Here is a 24519-nt window from a genome sequence, read left to right as displayed (position 1 = left end):
ATATCCAGGCAAACAGTTTAAAATATTGAACGTCTTTATTTTCTCAACATGTCAGAACCAACAGCATTACAGTAAAAAGGTTCAGAACACATGTGATATGAAAGCCAAGCAGATCTACTTGACATCAGAATCAGACATGTATTCTGTTCTTTGTTCCACTATCATAAAAGCTCCTGCTGGAGGAAGGATTCCCACACAGGATCCAGCCCAGCATTGGACCAGTGTGCTGGTATTACTGGAACAGTAAGAAGGAGAGGTGCAGAGTAAAAACAGTGGAGTCAGAGGGGGGAGCTCATTAATCAGAACACTGGTCTCTCCTCAGTGTCTCAGAGAGAGGAGACTGGGAGCCCTGGGTGGCCTCACAGGTCACAGAGCCCACCTTCTTCCACTGATCAACAGGGAGGGTCAGGGTGCTGCTCCAGCTGTAGTGGCCATCCTTCTCCAGGACCCCGGGGCTCCCTGTCACCTCCCAGGTGTTGCTGCTGCTGCCGTCCACCTTCCAGCTCAGCTTCCAGTCTGAGGGGAAGCCCTTGTTGGCCAGGCACATGAGAGTGGCCTTCCCCTGCTGCAGCTCCACACTGGAGGGGGGCAGGACTGTCAGGGTGGGACGAACATCACCTAAAAGACAGGTGGGAAGTTATGGAGAGGGGAACTATCAATCAATCATCAGACTGATATGACAATAATGATGCAGCAGTTTAACATCTTAGCTGTAAATTACGTTTTTTTCCATCAGTAGGTTTCTGTTCCTCATACAGACAGTCAGTTTATCACACTTGCCTTTGACTAGCTACTGAAGCATATTATAACTACATGAGATGACTGAAAATACAATCAACTATCTTCAAAATTGTACTATTTAAAATGTGAAATATTCCTCCCTTACTGTAATGGAATACACTCATAGGAATCAAACTGCATTTTATTATTAATTATTATGATTATTCTTTTAAAGAACATTTCACAGAATGTATGAACAATTCTTAAATTATTAATTAAATTACAATTGGTTGATAATATGCCTGTGCTGAGGAAATAAATTCCAGTTGACTGTAAACACCTAACAATGAAATACATTTAATTTAAAAGTCACACTAAAACATTTAAGTTTTAATTTATCGAAAGAAAATGAATCAAGTTACGTGTAATTTACAAGATATTGTATCAAATTGAAAATAAACCTATATTCATATGAACAGCAGAAAAGCTGGACTTCACAAGATAGCAAGTCTTTTCAATAGATAGCAAATAAAACTGCAAATGGGATCAAATAAGATACAAAATAGTAAATAGCAAATAGATAACAAAGCTAAGCAATACCTTGTAGCTGAATGCTGAAGGAGTGAATTAAGTTGAATATAACCATCTTAAAACATTTATATACATTTAAAATACACTTTAATTTAATTAATTTAAATAAAATGAATAGTGATATTATTTACGAGACTAGGTCTGTTAAACAAAAATAATAGCTTAATCTTTGAGGTTTAACCAAAAGATATTTTCACACAAATGGGGACTCTTATGAAGAGAAAAGCTCTTTAACCAAAAACATAACTATGCATAGCATTTATTTCCATTTTAATCTTAGTTTCTTCTCTCACAAGATCATCAGTGCATCTATATGCAAGGTCAGAACATTTTCTTTGTTAGAGGTAGGTAAACTTACTTCCAACATCCAATCTAGTGCCTCCACCAAAAGTGTGCCACAGTGATACAATCTCATTCAGCGGCCGTACAAAAACCTCTGACACTATAGAGACACTGCTTTTGCTCTTTGTAAAGCTACATTCATCTAAACCACTCTTATTTCAACAGTATCTTTGTTCCAAATGAATACACACTGTATAACCTTGTTTGATATGTTACATCTTGAATAGGCATTTTGATTTAACTACATTTACTTTAAGGAAAATAAATGCAAAACAAATTCTCAAAATATAAATATACATTTCTACTTTCTATTTAAGGGAGTTGTAATATTGTTAAGAAAATGAATTGGGATTTTGATATCAGAGGTCAAGATCAAGAACTGAATACTTACTGCCAACACTCAGTCTGGTCCCTCCACCGAAAGTCCACCACAGTGATAGATTCTGATTGACTGGCTGGACAAAAACCTCCAGACAGACACAGAGGGGAATGATAACAGAGACATGGAACTGATGCCCCCTACTGGTCCACTCTGGAACTCCAGTAGACTGGACACATTCACTTTACCCATTGAACTATCTACAGACTGAAAACGGCTGTGGACAGTGTTGACACAAAGTTCCTTCAGAAACTATTCACACCCTTTGACTTTTTCCACATTTTGTTGTCTAACAGCCTGAATTGAATGGGGACATTTTAAGATAGCTACAGAGTGTGATGGCTGTGATTGAAGAAAAATGAGCAAGGATCAACAACATGATACGGTAGTTACTCCTCAATACAGTACTAACCTACATGACAGAGTGAAAAGAAGGAAGCCTGTGCAGAATACAAATATTCCAAAACATTCATCCTGTTTGGAATAAGGCAGTAAAGTAAAACTGCAAAAATGTGGCAGAGAAATTAACTTTATGTCCTGAAAACAAAGTGTTATGTTTGGGACAAATCCAATAAAACACATTACTGAGTACCACTCTTCATATTTTCAAGCATAGTGGAGGCTCCATATTATGGGTATGCTTGTCATCGGCAAGGACTCTGGAGTTTTTTGGAGGGATAAATTAAATGGAATGGAGCTAAGCACAGGCACAATCTTAGAGGAAAAGTTGGTTCAGTCTGCTTTCCACCAGAAACTGTGAGACAATTCATCTTTCAGCAGGACAGCAACTTAAAACACAAGACCAAATATACACTGGAATTCCTTACCAAGACGACATTGAATGTTTCTGAGTTGCCTTTAATTAGTTACAGTTTTGAACTTAGATCGTTGACAAAAAATATGACAATTAAATCCATTAGAATCCCATCTTGTTACACAACAAAATGTGGGAAAAGTCACAAAAGTCCACATTTTTTACATCATTATGAGTAAAAATATCTGCCAGCGGCATTTTGCGGAAGAGTCACACTGTCTGGAACATTCTCCCTAGTAAGTGGTACCTGCTCCCATGTGTACATGTGTACATGATTTGTGGCAAATCTGTTTCAGTCATGTCTTTGGTCACGTTCATATGGGTCAAACAACAACACCCTAATGATTGGTTGACAATAGAGCCTCCCACAACGCAGGCGATGGCTGCAAGTTGCAACTGGTGAGGAGGAACTGCAGAAACTTGCAGTCAACTACAGTCAAAACATCATGACCTTTGATCACATAGTTTTTGTAAAGGTCATGCAGTTGTTATGTAGGCTCAAGTCAGAATATGAGAACATATGAGAACTCATAGTTGCTTCCCACTCTTTATGCAAATGACCAGATATTGTCAATAGCTTCCAAATTAAGATAACATAAGATAGCAGTCATGGTAGATTTATGCTAGAATCTGTGTCAGGTAGGAAATTAGAAGTGCAATCATCCCACTGGGCAGATGTCATTTCAATGTCTGTTCCACATTGGTTCAACATAATTTCATTGAAATTATGTGGAAACGTGGCGTAGTGGTTTAAGGCACTGCTTCGCAGTGATTGAGGCGTCATTACAGACCTGAGGTTGATCCCAGGCTGTGTCACAGCTGGCCATGACCGGGAGACCCATGAAGCATCGCACAATTGGGCCAGCGTCTTCCGGGTTAGGTAAGAGTTTGTCCGGTCTGGATTTCCTTGTCCCATCAAGCTCTAGCGACTTCTTGTGGTGGAAAAAGCGCCTGCAAGCTGATATCGGTTGCCAGCTGGAGAGTGTTTCCTCCAACAAATTGCTGTGGCTGGCTTCTAGTTCAGTGAGCAGTGTGTCAAGAAGCAGTGCGGCTTTCCAGGATTGTGTTTCGGAGGACGCACGGCTCTCGACCTTCGCCTCTCCTGAGTCCATAGGGGAGTTGCTGTGATGAGACAAGACTGTAACTACAAATCGGGGAGAAAAGCGGGTAAATCTGCAACAAAAAAAACACACACACAGCTCATCAAGAGGAATCTGACCAGAGGCAGTTGTGAGGATTTCATGCACTCTGTTTACTAATGTAGAGACTGTTTTAACAGTATACATTTTTTTTTAGAAACAAATAATTAAATGTCTGATATCTGAAGTCTTCCAGATATCTCTTAGATCTCTTATCTTTCATCGACCACGGAGCACCTGAACTCCTCCAGCACATCCAGCATGGACCCCACCTCCCTGGATTCAGGTCGCCTGATTTCAAACATCGTCCTGGGGCTGTGCTGTGTGCTGGGCCTCCCTGGTAACATAGCTGTTCTGGTGGTCAAACTGAGCAGCTCGTCCCAACACCCCAACTTTACCATGTGTCTCATGCTGAACCTGGCGTCCTCCGACATCTTGTACATGGCTACGATACATGTGTGCATCTATACTCTCCTGCCTGGCTGGATTCTGGGCTGCCTGCAAGCTGTCTGTATAGCCTGTACTTTCTATGTATCCATAGGGTAGCCTAGATTTGTTCCTTTGGTGATCTAACCCCCATTCAAGCTTGACCGCCATTGGTAAAATCCATCTTTCCCATGCATGAATAAATTGATTTAGTTTTAATTAAGAAATAGATGTTTTATTTCTCTTGCAGTAGGCTACATAGAGGATACTTCTGCTTTTGTTCAGAGGAGCTCCAACTTGTTAAATTACTTCAGCACACTTATTAAGTTGCCTTAAAATCTTGACAGGTATTTTACTATTGAGCACAATGGAAAAACACATTAGATCTCGGCAACAACATTTCTCCTTAAACAGATAAATAAAAGAATGCATTTCAAACCTTGCACCACTCTGATGCCCATCATGGGTTCAACTCTGTCCGTTTCATTCTAAGCCACAACAAGAAGTGAGACATCTTGTCAACACGGCCAAACAAAATGTTTCTGGACCAAATGAAGGTAGAACTTGTGATATGTCAGATGTAACACATTTGGTACACAGACAGACAACTTTATCCTCACCCTAAGCACCATGTCTTTTGGTTCAAAATGAGAGAAAAGGCTGAATCATCAACCTAAATTGATGCTGTAAACCATGTATTCAACAGCATAGGCTATATTTCTATATGAAAGAGAAACCCTCAACACCTCTTACATGAGGTATGACTGCTATGACTGTCAGTCCTCCCTCCTATCTTTAGTCCCCAGTGTGGATGCAAGGATTGACACACCATGAGGTTGACATGATACTGTAGTTTAGAACATATTTTGGAACAATAAACAGTTTTTTGGGGTTATGATAGGGTGGTGAAAAGCATGATCTGACGCACACCCCCAAAATGTTTCAATAGGTGCTGACTAATGGAAAGTAAACTGGATAAAAATAAATACAGTTGAACACTACATGTGCTCCTGAGAACTGAATGGGTATATAGAGTGTGTAACTTTCATTTCATACGGATCTGGGGGAGCTTGTACAGAGCACCACTACTGTCCATCTTGAGAAGGTCTGAAACATACAGAGGCAGTAATTCTACTGTTAAACTTAATTGACCTTCTGAGACGGACAACCACTGTTGATGGACATAAGCCACTGTGTAAGTGGGTCAAACTATGCCTCATTTAAGATATAGTTGTTACCTTGTGTGGTTTATGATTTCAGTATTCTCAAATGTAATATACATTAGGTCTGTTGACTTCTTTTGTATGTGTGGTGTATTTGCGTAAAATATTGGGGTTTTGCATATCTGTCCTGCCTCATTGCTCCACATACTTTTAAAACCCCAGTGTTGATCAGTGACTGTTCACTCCTTTCAGAGCCACTGACACGCAGCATAATGATGATGTCACTGATTCTACTGCTGGGAACACTGGGGCTCCTTTTTCAGGGTGAGAGACACTTTGACTAACTTTGATGATGGATTTGATTTCAGAATTAAATTTCATTTGTGAATATTGAAGATATTAATAAAAACAAATCTGATTTTGCCTGATATGTTTCATGATAGAATGTGGAAGATTATAAATGTCTGTTTGTTGTGATAACCTTACTAATCAACCTTTCTTCACTTTTGTTTTATTTTTCAGAATCATCAGCAGATATAATTCTGACTCAGTCTCCTAAATCTCAGTCTGTTAGTCCAGGAGAGACTGTCTCTATCAGCTGTACAGCCAGTTCAAGTACTAGTGATTATCTCCACTGGTACCTGCAGAAACCTGGAGAAGCTCCTAAACTCCTGGTTTATGATGCTACAACCCGTCAGTCTGGGATTCCAGGTCGTTTCAGTGGGAGTGGATCTGGTAGTTCTTATACTCATTACACTCTGACCATCAGTGGAGTCCAGACTGAAGATGCAGGAGATTACTACTGTCAGCAGGGTTTGAGCACTCCGTTCACACAGTGTTGGAGCGTCGTACAAAAACCTCCCTCAGCTAAAGAGGAACAGCTCTGTCTCATTAGCTGCAGAGCTTCGGAATCTCCCATATTCTAATAACAAATTCTTTGAAATATGACACGACAATACAATAATGTAATTGGTTAGACTGTCTACGGATTATGATAATGTACATATCTCTCAATATATTCTGCAAAAATGTTAAATCATTGTTAACATACTGGGACCACTAAGGGTATCGAGCTGTAGAAAATGCATTATTTTGAAGGACATGTTGAACAAAATTCAGAATAGGTTTTGATTTTTTTTAAGCTTTGATTTAAATTCATAGCTATATAAAGACCTGAGAGTGAAGTCCCCAACTTGAACGTTATGCAAAGTCCAGCGTGAATTCTGGTTCTCCAGCCCTCGTCAGCCCAAGTCAGACTCACACAGCTGCCCCAGTCCCATAGGGTTTGAGGCTGGGAGATTGTGAGCTGTGGTATCGTAATATTTGCATGGGCAGGGTTACTGCAACACTCCCAGAATAGAGCAGCACAGTAGCCAGATGTTCACATTTCCCCAGAGAGTTCCAGTGAGTTTAGAACACATGACTTCAGTATTAGTAACATCATGAAGATCAATGTGTCTATAATGTCTTCAGTATTAGTAACATCATGAAGACCAGTGGATTTAGAACACATGTCTTCAGTATCAGTAACATCATGAAGACCAGTGGGTTTAGAGCACATGTCTTCAGTATTAGTAACATCATGAAGACCAGGGGGTTTAGAGCACATGGCTTCAGTATTAGTAACATCATGAAGACCAGTGGGTTTAGAGCACATGTCTTCAGTATCAGTAACATCATGAAGAACAGTGGGTTTAGAGCACATGTCTTCAGTATTAGTAACATCATGAAGACCAGTGGGTTTAGAGCACATGGCTTCAGTATCACTAACATCATGAAGACCAGTGGGTTTAGAACACATGGCTTCAGTATCAGCAACATCATGAAGACCAGTGGGTTTAGAACACATGTCTTCAGTATCAGTAACATCATGAAGACCAGTGGGTTTAGCGTTCATGGTTTCAGTATTAGTAACATCATGAAGACCAGTGAGTTTCTCTTAGGGGTTCCAATGTATCATTGGATCCCCTAAGAGAATACTTTCTAAAACTTTAGGAAGAACATTACATCGTTGAGCCATTGAGAAGTAGAGGGGGACTGAGCAGACTTCCACTGGAGAAGAATTCCACGGTGAGCTAATAAGGATGTAAAAAGCAACAACATCGCCATGTTTGGGATCCAAGGAGAACAAGTCTCCTGGAATACCAAAAACAGCTACCAAGGTACATTGCTGCATGTTCATTTCAAGCACCCCAGATAAAGTTTTAAAAAATGAATCCCAGTAATTTTGTAGTTTAAAGCATTGAACGAACATGTGACTAAGGTCATATGGTGAGACATGACATTTATCACACTCATCATTTACATTTGGATATATTTCAGACAACCTGGATTTGGAAAAATGCACTCTATGTAAAACCTTACATTGTATGAGACCAAGATGAGCTCAAGATGCAATGGAGCGTTCCGTATCAATAGCCTCGTCCCACCACTCCTGTGTAAATTCAACACCCATTTTCCATTGCCAAGCAGATTTTGTTTTGTTGGTGGAGTGTTTGTCCAATGACAAAATACACAGATAGATCTGAGAAATGACTGCTTTCTGTTGAGGTAATAGAGTCAATATACCATCCCAATGTTAGCAAGGGGGTGGATCAGGGAAGCCAGAAAATTGGGAGGAGACACTATGCCTAATTTGAAGGTAACGGAAAAAGTGAGATGGAGGCAAATAGTATTTAGAGGCCAGGTTGAGAAAACTAGAAAAAAATAAATGTACATATAAGTCTTGGAAGGACTTTATTACCTTTCCTCGTCCAGTGAAAGAAAGCATTATCTATTAGAGAAGCGGGGAATAAGTGATTCCTGTCAATAGGACCCATAGTAGTTGCAGAGGAGAATTTAAAATACAGTCAAAACTGGTACCAAATCTTAAGTGTGGAAAGCACTACAGGTTTGCGAGTATAGAGAGAGGGGGATGTTGGTCGAGAAAAGCAGAGTAACGCAAGAAGAGAAGCAAAAATACAAGAATGTGCCTTTAGGTGGCACCATGAGGTATCTGGAGCATGTAACCACAATGGCAACTTCTGAAAGCTGGCTGCCCAGTAATAGTATAAAACGCTGGGTAGTGCCAGCCCTCCACTAAACTTGAATCTCTGAAGTAAAGATCTATTGACTCTGGGTACCTTTCCTCCCCAGATAAATGTGGTAACCACCTGATTGATTGACTTTAAAAAAACAACACTTTGGTAAAAACAATGGGATAGATTGAAATAGAATTTGGGTAAACTGTTCATTTTTACAGCGTTACTCCTTCCTATAAGTGATAGTGTTAAGCTACCCCGTCTGTGAAAATCAGTTTTCATTTGCGCAAGAAGGGGAGGAAAGTTTGCAGAACAAAAGAGCATATAATGAATTTCAATCCAAGGTATTTGAAACCAGAGCGGCTAACCTGAAAGAGCAAATCTATCTGCTGGAGCTGCAGTGCTGCTGGATTGATTGGGAAGCACTCACTTTTCTGGAGATTCAGGTTGTAACCGGAGAAGGAGACAAAGTTCTCCAGAATAGAAAGGATAGAAGGCAAACAGGTTACAGGGTTATTTACATAGAGTAACAAATCATCTGCATATAATGATAACCTATGTTCAACTCCTTGGAAAGAGGAAGATGTCCGTAAAGCTACTGAAAGGGGCTCAATGGCGATGGCAAATAATAAAGGGGACAGTGGGCAACCTTGGGGTGTCCCACGTTCCAGAGCAAAATAATCAGAACGGGTGTCATTGGTACAGACACTGGCCTGGGGAAATGTATACAAGAAACGGATCCATGAGCTTCATTTTTCCCCAAATCCAATTTTTTAAGAACAGTAAATAGGTACTCCCTTTCAATTCTGTCGAAAGGATGTCTAGGGAGATTACCATCTCAGGGGAGTTGGAGAATTGTTTAGAATAAATCATGTTAAACAGTGTCCGAATGTTAAAAAATGAATATCTGTCCTTTATAAAGATGGTTTGTTCCTGTGATATGAGTCCTGGTAAGACTACTTCCAGACTGGAGTCGGAGCCATTACCATTACCGACTGGAGTCGACGCCATTACCATTCACGTTTGCCATCGCGGTTGAAACTTTAGTTACAGGTCTTCTGCTCCTCAAGTCGTGTGACATTTGCGTCAAAAAGGTCATTTACGAACTCACCAATCAAATCTGATATATAAGAAAGTAGAATTCAAAGTACAAATTTGGCAAAATTAACGCCTTGTCTACGAGATTCTTCTCCATTCACATGCTAAACCAGAATGTCGATTTTTCGAACAAATATTACGTCAATAGAATAAAAGTATCAATGGATTATCTCACACAAAAATATTTCACACATTACAGAAAACTTACAAGAGTAATGAAAATTAATCGTTTCGTTTAACTATACATAAATTGTACGTTGAGCAGAGGATCCAATGAATGGATGGCCCAACTATGTAATGGCACATTTAGTTTGACATTAGCACTATAAACATGTCTTAATAATTATTCATTATGCAGGCTTAACTCTCAGCTCTTCCTGTGGTGGTTACTGACAGGATACACCCCTGTAGAAGACAGGAAAGCAGAACAAAATGCAGGTTAACCATATGTTTGCCAATCACGGAGGTATTGGAGAAGACATTAAATGCTATATTTACTCACTTATTCATGAACCAGATTGGCAAAGTTATTCTTCAGCTTTTCTTGCTCTTTCATATCTGTCAGTGTCTTGACTCTCTCGGGGTTGTGATTCCTTTGCGCTTTTTCAATCAGGAGGTCAAGGTATTTGGCTGCGCTCATTGGATTTGGTCTCAGAGCGATCTGATCCAGTTTTTGAACAATGCTGTTTATTTTAAGAATTAAGATTAAGCTGGCAAAGAGTTGCAGGTGAAGTTCTTTCAAAAAGATGATGAGGAACATCTTTGCTGTCAGCGATTGACCTTCCAATTCTTCATACTTTCTCTTTAGGTCTAGGTACGTTGATTCACCTTCTTCTGTTTTAAAGACATAAATGAACTTCTCTTTACAATGATCGTTCCAGCTGCATTTCTTTATGCAGACGGTGCATCTGTCTTGCTGCATGCGTGTACACCCAAAATATTCTGTGCAAGGGTGATGGCAAGTTTCCCTGCAAGAATGACAATTTGTTGCCTTCTTGTTTACGGCACATTTCTCCTTCACACTTACATCTAAAAGAATGGAGAAGTTTCTGTTGGCTTCCATGTCCTCTTCATGTTGTTCTAATTGGTTGCTGACCCTCCTCAGTGCTTCTGCCTGCTGCATTGCAACTTGTAGCTGCTTTGTTAATGTCTGGATTTCCATTTCCAGTTGTTTGCGTTTCTCTAAAACTTGACGTGTTAATACCAAGCTTTTTGCTTCCATTGAACATAGTGATTCAAAAAACATGGCCATGTTTTTCATGCTCATTTTCCAAGATGATTGACACACCTCATCATTTTCCTCCTCCTCCTCCTCCTCTTCATCCTCTTCATCATTATGTTCTTCATCATCTTCATCCATTTGTAAACCAGCAAACACATTGTTGAATTTGAAGTAAACAGGTGTACCAAGTTCATTTCTGACACATGGAACTTCTGCCATTACCAGTGCTTGAAGGACTAAAGGCTCCCCACTATCTGCAAAAGTACTGAGTGCCACAATGTTATTTTCTATGTCCTTTCCAAAAATTGAGAGGACAGAATCAAAAATGTACCGCTGTGTAGGTGTGAGGCGCACTTGTGCAGCTTTTACAACAAAGCACACTGCATCAATGTGGTGGACTCCTTTTGGAGATTGAAACAGCTCCTGTAGATTTTTTGTGATGAGCTTGTCTTGCTCTATTCCGCTTGTGTCACCAAATCCTGGAGTGTCGATGATGGTTAGAGAAAATGGAATGTGATCACCTTCGTGACCAAAGATCTCATACACAGTGATGGCAGTTGTTTGTGAACTAGTTTGACTTTGACTCTCATCAGCAATGATTTCAAATCTGTATTTATCCTCCCAATCAACACGAAGGATGTAGTTCACCATAACATTGATGAGAGTTGATTTTCCTGCTCCTGTTTCTCCCATCATCAATATCGTTCGGTTCATTTTGCTCGGGTCCTTTTTACCAAAAGTCCATCGCCTGATATTTTCACTGTCATGCAGAATCTCTTTCTCTGTCATTAGAAGATGCTTTGTTGGAGGTCCTGGACTGGTTTGTTTACAATCTTTGATAATGTCAGCATGCAGAAGCTTGGATCTGGGTTTATATTCTGAACTCATTGCGCTTGCTGATTGCCTGTAAAAAAAATATATAAAAATGTAAATTAAATATGAAATACCAGGGCAAAAATGGTATGTAGTAGGCCTACACATATTTAATACAGAACACACTATATTGTGCTTATGGTAGAGCTGTGTTTTATTCTTCCTGGTATTGCATCCTAAAAATGTGAATGCTTTTGTTAAGGATTTAACTACATTCAGGGATTGTGGGACGTCTTCTACGTTAATCTTGATTCATATAATCTTTTTTCTAAAAGTACAAATTTAACCCTGAGTATTTTGAGTAAAACAACAGTGCTATCTGATATTCAAGAAACATCCGAGAATCACTACCAAAGCTGTTAAATATGCAAATAGAAAAGGTTTAAATTCCTGTTGGTTTATGGTGACCCCTGTTATGTCCATATCTTTTCTAATTATCTCTGCTAACATGATGACTCATGGAAAATAAGAGTGGGGAGAGTGGTCAGCCTTGTTTAGTCCCTATCTCAAATGGGAATGGTTCAGAAGTGCTTGCGGTGCTTATATTGTTTTAAGCAATTCTAAAGGGAAAGTAAATTGTTAAAATAAAGTAAAATTCTAAAGTAAAATTCTAAAGTAATATAAAGTAAAATGATTTCAATCCCCACTGGGCGTGACAACCTAAAAGTGCTTTCGTCACGTTAAGAAAAAGGGATCCAGAACGATCGCTGTAGACCTCAGCAAAATGTAGTGTAAAAGCATTCTTAATTTTCCTGGACTGTTAGGCTGTCCATTAGACCTTCCAAACAGGTGGTCCCCTGCGATTAGATGCAGACACTTGCGAGGCATTATCAGTCAAACTTCACTTGCAATATGCAAGATGCTCATATGCATATATGATCTAAATTAGATATAATGTTGGTTGAAAATAAAACCATTTTTAATAGAACATAATCATGACATACCTGGACTGATGCATTGCTATACATGTGAAAACAAAAAAAGACAACATTCCATGATGTGGATAGATGTGGATGTAATCAACCCGGATCTTAGGCTGCATTTACACTGACAGCCCAATTCTGATATTTTTTCCACTAATTGGTCTTTTGACCAATCACATCAGGTCTTAGATATCTGATTGTTCAATAGACCAATTAGTGAAAAAAAAGATTGTGCTGCCTTTGTAACCGCAGCCTTGGTGATCTAATTTGAAATCACTGCAAATTCTATTTAAAGTTTACTAAAATTGTTTGTGCAATAACAGTGCTGATTCTAATGCCTGTCTTCACAAGACACCTCAACAGTTATGTTCCATTATGCATGTTCTTAAGAGTGATTGATTCAATACATGGAAATGAAAACAATTGGTAAAAAAAACACCTACTGAAACAAAACATACAATGACCATTACATTGCAATGTCTCCCCATCCCCACTGCTCTACATTCTGTTTGACTGTTAAATATAAAGTAAAAAGTATTGCACAATCAACATTACTACTACAGTATAGTACTACAGTACAGGAACCAACTTAATAGTTTCAAGATACATTTTGTGACTTAGTATCCAACTAACTAATGATGTTTGATACACAAATTGTCAACTGTTAACCTATTGTTGCAGTCCTATATGCTCCTATTGGATATTTTCATTATGAGCATAATCACATAATCACATTGCAGTAAAGATGTCCCTCGACATAGTGCATCTTGTAAATAAGTTGAGTTGCACCCACGTTTGCCCTCAGAACAGCTTCAAATCGTTGGGGCATGGACTCTACAAGGTGTCAAAAGTGTTCCACAGGGATGCTGGCCCATGCTGACTCCAATGCTTCCCACAGTTATGTCAAGTTGGATGGGTGTCCTTTGCGTGGTGGACCATTCTTGATACACACTGCTGAGCATGAAAAACTCAGCAGCGTTGCAGTGTCAGCATTGTAGTTCTTAACACACTAGTGTGCTTTGCACCTACTACCATACCCCGTTCAAAGGCACTTACATTTTTTTGTCTTGCCCATTCACCCTCTGATGGGCACACATACACAATCCATGTCTCAATTGTCTCAAGGCTGAAAAATGCTTCTTTAACCTGTCTCCTCGCGTTCATCTACACTGATTGAAGTGGGTTTAACAGGTGACATCCATAAGGGATCACAGCTGAATTCACCTGGTCAGGTTATGTCATGTAAAGAGCAGATGTTCCTAATGTTTTGTGCACTCAGTGTCTATGTCAGCTTTTGTTTGAGGACCTCTTCTGTCAAGATTTTTTTGAATACTACATTTACTTTTGAATCGGTTCTCTATCATGATGGCCTGACAACAGACAATGTGCTGGGCCAGATGATTCCATCAAACCTTACACAATCTTACTGGTTTGTATAGCTAATCATGCGATGTCCATCCTTTCATTTTTTTAAGAACCCATCCCGTGCCTTGTTCAAGTTTTTCCTTGGTCATTGAAGATATCAGCAGAGCTTTTGCCTTCATTTCCTGAAGTTTCTTTACCCTGTTGATATTTTCTGTTTCTCTATAAATCAGAAGATCAATGTATTCCTCTGCTGTCAATGGATTGGGCCTTAGTGCAATCTCCTCCAGCCTTGCCACACATTTGTATGAAGTCTCCAGCAGTTTGTTTCCTTTGTCTTCTGATTCTTGTATCTCAGACTGAATCTTTTCCTCCACATCCTCCGCTGTGATTTTTCCACCTAGTCCCTGTCCATACTCAACTTTTATATTATTGTATGTTTTCTTCACAACTTTTGGAGTCATCTGGTATACCACCTTTTCTTTGACATGATCTTTCCAGGAACATTTTCCAGGGCAAATTTTACACTGCCGGTTTCTCATGGCGTCACAAAGAAATAACAGCTTCTGTGGGGCTAATGGACACCTTAGATGACAAGTCATTTCACAGTTGTTGCAGTTGGTTGCCATCTTTTCAGAATCAACCCTTACAAGCTCATTAGTGGTGACCACAAATTCAAAATCCCTTTGAGCCTCTATCATTTCCTTGTTTTCTTTCAAGACATTTTGAATTTCTTTAAGTTCGATCTGTTTGTCAAGGGTTACCTTTAGCTGATCTTCTATCCCATCAATACAAGCCTCAAGATGTCTGCGTTCCGCTAGCACTTCTTGGGTCAGCAGCAAGCTTCTTGTTTCCAGCGTTGTTAGTAGGTTGATGAACTTTGTCATGCTTTTCTCTCCCATTGCCCAACTTCTTTTATTATCTGTTATTATTTGTGGATCAGCTGATCTGTTTGTGAAAGATGTAATGTTGAATTTCAGTTTCTCTTTTGAACATGGAATCCCTGCTTCCTTAATGGCTTTAAGAGCAGGGGGAGGATGCTTGCCTCCTCTTGCAAATGTGATGAGTGCAAGGATATTGTTTTCAATGTCTTTTCCAAATATGGAAAGGATGGACTCAAAGATGTAGCGTTGGGTGAGGGTGAGACGAACCTCATCCTCTCTAACAACAAAACACACGGCATCAATTTGGTGCACTCCATTTTCGGACTCAAACAATTCTTGAAGGTTTTTAGTAATGAGTTGATCTTGTTCAATCCCATTTGTGTCTCCAAATCCTGGAGTGTCGATGATTGTAACTGAAAAAGGAACACGGTCCCCTTCATGGCCAAAGATTTCATACACAGTGATGGCAGTAGTTTGAGATGCAGTTTGACTCTTTTTTTCATCTGGGATTAATTGGAATCTTTTGTTGTCCTCGAAATTGACCCCAAGGATGTAGTTGGCAATATAATTGATGAGAGTTGATTTTCCCACTCCAGTCGCTCCCATGAGTAACACTGTTTTGTTTGCCTTCAGATTATTTGTGCCTACTGTCCATCTTCTAACTGTTCCCTCCTCATTCAGGTCAACTTTGATATTATCCAATGGATGAATTTCAATCGCCTGGTGTCTAGTTAGCGAAGGGTCTACATTTGATCCAGTGCTACCGCTTGTGGCCCTGTAATGAGAATATACATACAGGACTATCAATCAGGAGAAAAGTATTGTCACCATGGAAACTCATACAACCATACTTTGTGCCAACTTCATAAGGAATTTGGGTCATTCCACGTGATAATTAAACATATATTTTCAGAACATTTGATATTTTTCTGAAATACAGTACAAAAACATATAATTTAGATGAAAGATCTTTAATTAATATTCAGACTTCTTCTTCTGTATCTAAAATGGTTATCGAGAAAAAGTGTATCAAAGTTTGTATAATCATTACAACACAAATCGTGGAGCAAAGTATAGTGAGTTTTGTTGTTTCAACTTGGCATATCAGTGTCGGAACCACATATTTTAAGGATGGGCATTTGTTTTGTTTCATTTTCCAATGACCGTTTCTGTGTGAGAGGTGCAGCTGTGGAATTTTTGTCTCGTTGTTTTGTTTCATTATCCAATGACAGTTTCTGTGTGAAAGTTTTCTTCGTGAGAGGTGCAACTGTGGGAGGTGCAACATTTTACTTTGAATGAAAATGTAACTTTTTCAAAAGACATACCTACTCATTCAAGGGTTTTTCTTATTTGTACTATTTTCTACATTGTAGAATAATAGTGAAGACATCACAACTAGAATGTCAAGAGTGTGCAAAGCTGTCATCAAGGCAAAGGGTGGCTACTTTGAAGAATCTCAAATATAAAATATATTTGTTTAACACGTTTTTGGTTAATACTGTACATGATACTATATGTGTTATTTTATAATTTTGATGTCTTCACTATTATTCTGCAATGTTGAAAATAGTAAAAAATAAATAAAAACCCTTGAATGTGTGTCCAATCTTTTGACTGGTACTTTACGTGAATATGTCAATATGCTGACTTGATACCTTTCTTTAACCAGGTAAGTCTGTTAAGGATAAATTATTATTTACAATGCCTGCCGACACCGGCCAAACCTGGATGACACTGGGCCAATTGTGCACCGCCCTATGGAACTCCCAATCACGGCCAGTTGTGATACAGACTGGAATCAAACCAGGGTGTCTGTAGTGATGCCTCAAGCACTGAGATGCAGTGCCTTAGACCACTGTGCCACTCGGGAGCCCTAATTTACCTGAATATAGTCACATAATGTTACTTTCTCTTAGAACATATTCTAGATTTGACAGGTTTCACCCTAATTAGGTGTGCAGCCAGCAAAACAACTGTTTTGTGAAGACAGGAAGGTAAGCTGAGTGTAAAAAGTATTCATAAAACATCTTGACTTAATTTTCTTTGCAAATGCAAGGGCTGATTAAAATACTAATGATTACTAGCATTCACTGGCGCAACAGTTTTGTGTAAAAAAATGTATCCAGTCGGATAAAGACTCCAAACTGCCTACCCGACTGCTCAGAGACGTCCGCAAGGTCCTAAAGCACACCATTGCCTCATTTTGTATCACATTCCAATGACAAAACTGGGGGGGACAATGACGTAATTTCTGAATGTGGGGGGGACATGTCCCCCTTGTCCACAGTGAATGTTGCGCCCCTGCTAGCGTTGCTAAATAGTACAGGACCTGTTCATTTCAAAATCTTGTGTTAAAGAAATACAGCTCCAAATCAACTTGAATGTTTTTTTCTATCAGGGAAAAAGTATGACCTTCAGTTTGTCATTTGGTCCTTAACTTTCAAATAGAATATTTAAGAAGAATATTACTTTTTGCTGTAAATGTATATTTTCAGTAATATTTACAGTATACTCTGGCACACACATTGCTTTTTTATTATACTAATAATTTGCTTTCAAAAAGTAAACTAAAGTTCTAAGTAGGGGTAGGTATTCTGCAATTTGGACAATGTGGGGAAAAGTACTAAAATATATTTAAATGTAAGCAAAACATACATCCTTTCTAAAGTATCATGAAGTACATATAAAGTATCAAATAGTACAAATAAGTGGGTCCAACATTTCTTACATTTAATTGAGTTCAATACCATCCTCAAAATGATGTTGTTTATTCAACCATTTATGCCCTCTTACCTTTACTTACCATGGATCTTATTACAGCATCTCAAAATACTAGACACACAACTGTGGTGCACTGTGAAACCCATTGACTTAAAGAAATAGAAATAGTTCATTAAAGAAATAGTACCTCTCGGTCATGGAAATGGAAGCCATTGTCTTCTCTTCTCGATACTTTATTAAGTCTGTTTTTGACAAGATGCATTGTTTGTATTTCATAGGTTACTCATCAACATCTGATTAATTAATACATTTTCAAAGATGAAGTCATAATTCAAAACATAAATCATATTTGTGTTACACACTTGAACGAGTCTTGCAAGTGCTTCTTCTACATATAATCTGATCTTTCGAGCATTATCTCCAAGGTGGTTTAATAAGCAGAGACATTTCTTTGAAAGCGTAAGGTATTTGCATTTTCACAGTAATTGCCAGGAAATTAATTAAAGTAGAAATCATCTAATTTTGCTTGTTGATCTCGTTAGGAGATGTACCACTATGAATGCCCATCTCAAGCATTTCAAATAAAGAAAAACATACCTGTGCGAGTTGATTATGACCATGACTTTGACTTTGACAGTTTTGATTTCTTCTCCTCACTTTGGATATTGCTTTACTTGAGGCTTTTATAACAGTCAGCAAGCATCATTATCATAAACACACCCCTCACAGCTTAATGCTTCCAAGTGGGAAATACGAGCTTCAGACTAGGACATAACCACTTGAATGACCCTTCCAGGAGAAGAAATCAGAAGTGGGAAAATCAGAGATTGAGATGCCCGAGTTAACAAGTTGTGAGATTTCATCACTGACCATTCACCTTTAAACCAAAGATGATAAAGCAAATCCATTTTCATAATCTGTTTACTTGTGAATCTTTTATCAATGAGTCTCCGAGACTGGTATGAAGAGGAGAGAAACACAATTAGAGTGTTGTTCTATCTTGTCATGTGGCCTGAGGCAAAGAAAGCAGCCAAAGACTGGCCACATTAGAAAACATGTGTACAGGCCCTATGTTCCTCCAGGAATCTTGGCAAATATCTACCTGCATAATGTGAGACAACAGTTCAGTGTTTAAACAACCCATAGACCTGCAGGACAAGATATCACAACGTTGACTCGTTGACAATGTCACTAGACTGGCATGGTGGGGGACATTTGCGAAGCTTCATTACAACATTGTGTAAGGTGTTTGTTATGCCATAGGCCTACTCTTCCCAGGGTACACTTTTGTGCCCCAGCTTGCAATGAAAGACATTTTGAGATCATGGGAATGTCGATGAGATGACAATCTACGCACATAAGTCTAATATATACAGTGCATTCGGAAAGTATTCAGACCCCTTGATTTTTCCACAGTTTGTTCTGTTACAGCCTTATTCTAAATTGTATGAAATTGTTTTTCCCTCATTAATCTACACACAATATGCCATAATGACAAAGAAAAACAGGTTTTCAGAAATGTTTGCTAAAAACGAGAAAAAAACCCTCACATTTACATAAGTATTCAGACCCCCAAACATTTGGCCATGACTGTATTTAAGTGCATTTTATATTTTAATACCATTTTAATTTCACTTAGTCCTGCATGTTGAAGCTCAGAGCCTAATATTTTTTACTGTACCCCACAATCACACCTGCAACCCTGTACATGTGACTATTAAACACTCTGAATCTGGTCAGGTCCAGGATTTTTAGTGAGTCCCACTTATCATCTTTGTTCTGTCCTGTCAAATATTGACCCGCATAACGTGAGAAGCAGAGAATGAGAAAACACTTTAGTGTTTACTGTCATACCATCAACCCATCTACCTACAGGAGAGATAAGATATCCCTCCACATGACTTTTTATCTCAAACATCCTGTAGGGCATGAACAATGTGCTCTCTGTGATAACGTTGACTCGTTGACAACGCCAAGTTTCATTATAACATTGTGTGATGTATTTGTTGTGACATAGGGCTACTCTTCTCCTGGTACATTTGTGCGTACCAACTTGCAATGAAAGTTCATTTGGGATCATGAGAATGTATTCTAGTGGAGATGAAAATGTTATACTGTCGATTTATAGGTGTCTCAAAAAGGGAAACCCAAGCTGATCTTCTGCTTTTAGATTTTTTGAAGGACCCAATCTGGAACATATTTAAAGCTCCATTTATATTGGAGAAACATGGGACGATTCAGTACCATAGTTTATATGTGAACAAGAGTTTGGAGCAGTCTGACTGTGAGTCGAATGCCTTTGTATCCGATTCCCCTGGAGAATTTTGAATCCTCCATCAGCTGACCTGCTATCATGCTACATTTGCCTGTGCCACAGGTGAACGCTGGTCTCCGGCTCAGGGACAATATGTGGACTAGAGTTGTGGTGTTAACGACTCAGCTGCACTGTATCTGTTTCCTAACACAAACACACTTAAAATAAACAGTGTAAACAAGTGCTGCATTCTCACTGAGTCCATGTGGTTGTGGCTTTACAAACTCATGAAAAATCTATGACACACTATCAATCATACAATGTATTTGGTTTTACTTATAGAGTTTTGAGCCCTTTATAGCTTTGGTTCCGAGGAGCTCCAACTTCCCATAAAGAGTTGGACTATTTCATCATACCTGTGAAGTTGACTAATTTAAGCATTGAGCACAATGGAGAAACACACTGGATGTATGCAACAACATTTGTGCCTAAATAGATCAATAAAAGGATGCATTTCAAACCTTACACCACTCTGGTGCCCAACATGGGTTCAACCATGTCATTGTCATTTTCAACCATGTCATTTTCAAGCCACAACAAGAAGTGAGACAACTTATCAACACTGTCAAACAAAATAGCTCTGCACAACAAATTTAGTACAAGGACAAACAGCTTCATCCCAATAGGACCATGCCTTTAAGTAAAACATTTGAAAAATCCATTCAGAACGCCGTCCTAATATTGAGTTGCACCCCCTTTTGCCCTCAGAAGAGCCCCAATTAGTCAGGGCATGGACTCTACAAGTTGTTGAAAGAGTTCCACAGTGTGCCTGGCAACTACTACCATAACCCGTTCAAAGGAACTTAAAACTTTGTCTTTCCCAGTCACCCTCCGAATAGCACACACACACAACCCATGTCTCAATTGTCTCATGGCTTAAAAATCCTGCTAGTCACATCAATAAGGGATCATTAGCTTTTATCTGGATTCACCAGGTTAGCCCATGTCATGGTAAAAGCTGGTGTTTTTTATGTTTTGGGGGTTTATGATAGGGTGGTGAAAAGCATGAGCTGACTGACACATGCAAACTGAACAATGTTTGTAGAGGTGTTGACTAATAGAAAGTAAACTGTTTAAAGATTTTTTTTAAGTCACACTACATTATGCTCCAGACAATTGAATGGGTATATAAAGTGTGTGACTTTATTTTTATATAGTTCTGGGAGAACTTTACCTTTAAAGTAAAACACCCACTCTACTCATCACACAGACTGATATTACACAGTCTGGTCAGAGGAAGGCGACAGAGCTCCACTCCTGTCCCTCATGAGAAGGTTTGAAACATAAAGAGGCAGCAATTCTACTGTTAAGCTTAATTCACCTTCTCCTGGGACTAGGAGTGACAACCACTGTTGTGGGACATCAGACACTGTGTTGACGAGTCAAACTAGGCTCCATTTAAGATATGCTGTAGTTGTTACATTGTGTGGTTTACGATTTTAATATTCTCAAATATGACACACAGTATGCCTACCCTAGTAAACTGACGTCTTCATTTATCTGTGTGTGTGTGTGTGCACGTGCACGGTGATGTATATGTGTAAAAAAGGAACGCTTTGCATAGCTGTCCTGCCTCATTGCTCCACATACTTTAAAAACCCCAGCGTTGATCAGTGACCGTTCACTCCTTTCAGAGCCACTGACACGCAGCACAATGATGATGTCACTGATTCTACTGCTGTGTACACTGGGGCTCCTTGTTCAGGGTGAGAAACATTTTGACCAACTCTGATTCATGTTTGTTTTAGCCTCAGATTTAAACATAGTTTATGAATATTGCTGAATAAATAACAAAAATTATGATTTTACCTGATATGTTTCATGGTAGGCTTTGGAAAAGTGGCAATGTCTATTTTTTGTGATAACCTTCCTAATCAGTCATTCTTCACTTTTGTTTCATCTCTGGAGCTTCATTCACAAACACACTGGGATACGGAGGATACTGAGCTATAGAGGATGCTTCACTTTTGAAGAAGATGCTGAACAAAGTGTTATAAGTAAAGATTGGGATGTGTTTCCTGTTATGTTCAGGACATCAGGTTCTGATTTTACACCTCTGTTTATGATTGACCTCTGAACGTTTACCCTGTCTGACCAAATTCAACTACTCATCTCACAGTCCATATTCAACTTCTATACCCCTTCAACCCTGAAAGAGTGAAGTAAGTCATATTGATTCCAATTTAAGAAGCACCCTTTTCATTTGACTTAACAGTGCATAGTAGTAGTCAAATACACAGTTAACCACACAGTATAAAACACATACAAATCCCCTTGAGTAGAATTCCCCATTTGAACGTTATGCAAAGTCCAATGTAAAGTCTGCTTCCCCCACCCATGTTCACAGCTGCCCCAGTCCCAGAGGATTTGACTTCAGGACATTGTGAGCTGTGGTGGAGTGGAACTCAGATTTGCATGACCAGAGTGATTTCCACACTCCCAGAATAGAGCAGTACCGTGGCCAGATGTTCACGTGTCCCCAGAGAGTTTCAGTGATTTTTTCAGTATTAGTATCAATGATGGCTTCAGTATTAGTATCACCATGAAGACCAGTGAGTTTAAAGCCCATGGCTTCAGTATTTATATTATAATTAAGACCAGTGAGTTTAGAGCACATGACTTCAGTATCACTGCAGGTATCACTTTGACAGGTAACAAATTTGGCCCAATTAGCCATGCACCCTATGAGAGAGGTTCATTGACTGAAATGTATAAGGATTTTTTTTATACATAATATACATTTTCATAAATATATCCATATCCATATGTTCCCAAGAAAGCTAAGGTAACTGAGCTAAACGACTACCGCCCGTAGCACTCACATCCGTCATCATGAAGTGCTTTGAGAGACTAGTCAAGGACCATATCACCTCCACCCTACCTGACACCCTTGACCCACTCCAATTTGCTTACCGCCCAAATAGGTCCACAGATGATGCAATCTCAACCACACTGCACACTGCCCTAACCCATCTGGACAAGAGGAATACCTATGTGAGAATGCTGTTCATCGACTACAGCTCGGCATTCAACACCATAGTACCCTCCAAGCTCGTCATCAAGCTCGAGACCCTGGGTCTCGACCCCCCCCTGTGCAACTGGGTACTGGACTTCCTGACGGGCCGCCCCCAGGTGGTGAGGGTAGGCAACAACATCTCCTCCCCGCTGATCCTCAACACTGGGGCCCCACAAGGGTGCGTTCTGAGCCCTCTCCTGTACTCCCTGTTCACCCACGACTGCGTGGCCATGCACGCCTCCAACTCAATCATCAAGTTTGCGGACGACACAACAGTGGTAGGCTTGATTACCAACAACGACGAGACGGCCTACAGGGAGGAGGTGAGGGCCCTCGGAGAGTGGTGTCAGGAAAATAACCTCACACTCAACGTCAACAAAACTAAGGAGATGATTGTGGACTTCAGGAAACAGCAGAGGGAACACCCCCCATCCACATCGATGGAACAGTAGTGGAGAGGGTAGCAAGTTTTAAGTTCCTCGGCATACACATCACAGACAAACTGAATTGGTCCACTCACACAGACAGCATCGTGAGGAAGGCGCAGCAGCGCCTCTTCAACCTCAGGAGGCTGAAGAAATTCGGCTTGTCACCAAAAGCACTCACAAACTTCTACAGATGCACAATCGAGAGCATCCTGGCGGGCTGTATCACCGCCTGGTATGGCAACTGCACCGCCCTCAACCGTAAGGCTCTCCAGAGGGTAGTGAGGTCTGCACAACGCATCACCGGGGCAAACTACCTGCCCTCCAGGACACCTACACCACCCGATGCTACAGGAAGGCCATAAAGATCATCAAGGACATCAACCACCCGAGCCACTGCCTGTTCACCCCGCTGCCATCCAGAAGGCGAGGTCAGTACAGGTGCATCAAAGCTGGGACCGAGAGACTGAAAAACAGCTTCTATCTCAAGGCCATCAGACTGTTAAACAGCCACCACTAACATTGAGTGGCTACTGCCAACACACTGTCAATGACACTGACTCTACTCCAGCCACTTTAATCATGGGAATCGATGGGAAATGATGTAAATATATCACTAGCCACTTTAAACAATGCTACCTTATATAATGTTACTTACCCTACATTGTTCATCTCATATGCATACGTTGATACTGTACTCTATATCATCGACGGCATCCTTATGTAATACATGTATCACTAGCCACTTTAACTATGCCACTTGGTTTACATACTTATCTCATATGTATATACTGTACTCGATATCATCTACTGTATCTTGCCTATGCTGCTCTGTACCATCACTCATTCATATATCCTTATGTACATATTCTTTATCCCCTTACACTGTGTATGACAGTAGTTTTTTTTGGAATTGTTAGTTAGATTACTTGCTCGTTATTACTGCATTGTCGGAACTAGAAGCACAAGCATTTCGCTACACTCGCATTAACATCTGCTAACCATGTGTATGTGACAAATAAAATTTGATTTGATTTGATTTGATATATAATGGTAAAACCATTATAAGGATATCCAGGCAACAATA

At 39.6% G+C, this 24519-nt stretch overlaps 1 protein-coding gene and 1 gene segment (V, D, J or C); both read right to left on the bottom strand.

Moving 5' to 3' along the window:
- Nucleotides 1–16: 16 nt before the first annotated feature.
- On the bottom strand, nucleotides 17–4428 carry LOC121838950. The segment is given in 3 exon segments: nucleotides 17–618; nucleotides 2045–2201; nucleotides 4384–4428. Coding segments are annotated over 3 exon segments (525 nt in total).
- A 3865-nt stretch (nucleotides 4429–8293) lies between these two features.
- LOC112264701 lies at nucleotides 8294–19059 on the bottom strand. Of its 4 annotated transcripts, XM_024441476.2 has the most exons (4): nucleotides 18275–19051; nucleotides 17865–17919; nucleotides 10195–11818; nucleotides 8294–10097 (listed from the first exon to the last, which is right to left on the bottom strand). In XM_024441476.2, exons 2-3 carry the CDS (start codon nucleotides 17888–17890, stop codon nucleotides 10195–10197), a joined length of 1650 nt encoding a protein of 549 aa, XP_024297244.1. In that variant the 5' UTR covers nucleotides 17891–17919; nucleotides 18275–19051; the 3' UTR covers nucleotides 8294–10097. The 4 variants fall into 4 exon arrangements, with proteins under 4 accessions (XP_024297244.1, XP_024297245.1, XP_024297246.2 ...); XM_024441477.2 differs by lacking the exon at nucleotides 17865–17919 and having other exon boundaries at nucleotides 18275–19055; XM_024441478.2 differs by lacking the exons at nucleotides 8294–10097; nucleotides 10195–11818 and adding an exon at nucleotides 13870–15731 and having other exon boundaries at nucleotides 18275–19057.
- Between the last annotated feature and the right edge of the window lie 5460 nt (nucleotides 19060–24519).

This window comes from Oncorhynchus tshawytscha, linkage group LG13, assembly GCF_018296145.1.
Source record: "Oncorhynchus tshawytscha isolate Ot180627B linkage group LG13, Otsh_v2.0, whole genome shotgun sequence".
In the NCBI taxonomy this organism is placed as follows: Eukaryota; Metazoa; Chordata; class Actinopteri; order Salmoniformes; family Salmonidae; genus Oncorhynchus; species Oncorhynchus tshawytscha.
The sequence above is the reverse complement of the archived record's forward strand: the minus strand, read 5'-3'. Positions and strand labels throughout refer to the sequence as shown.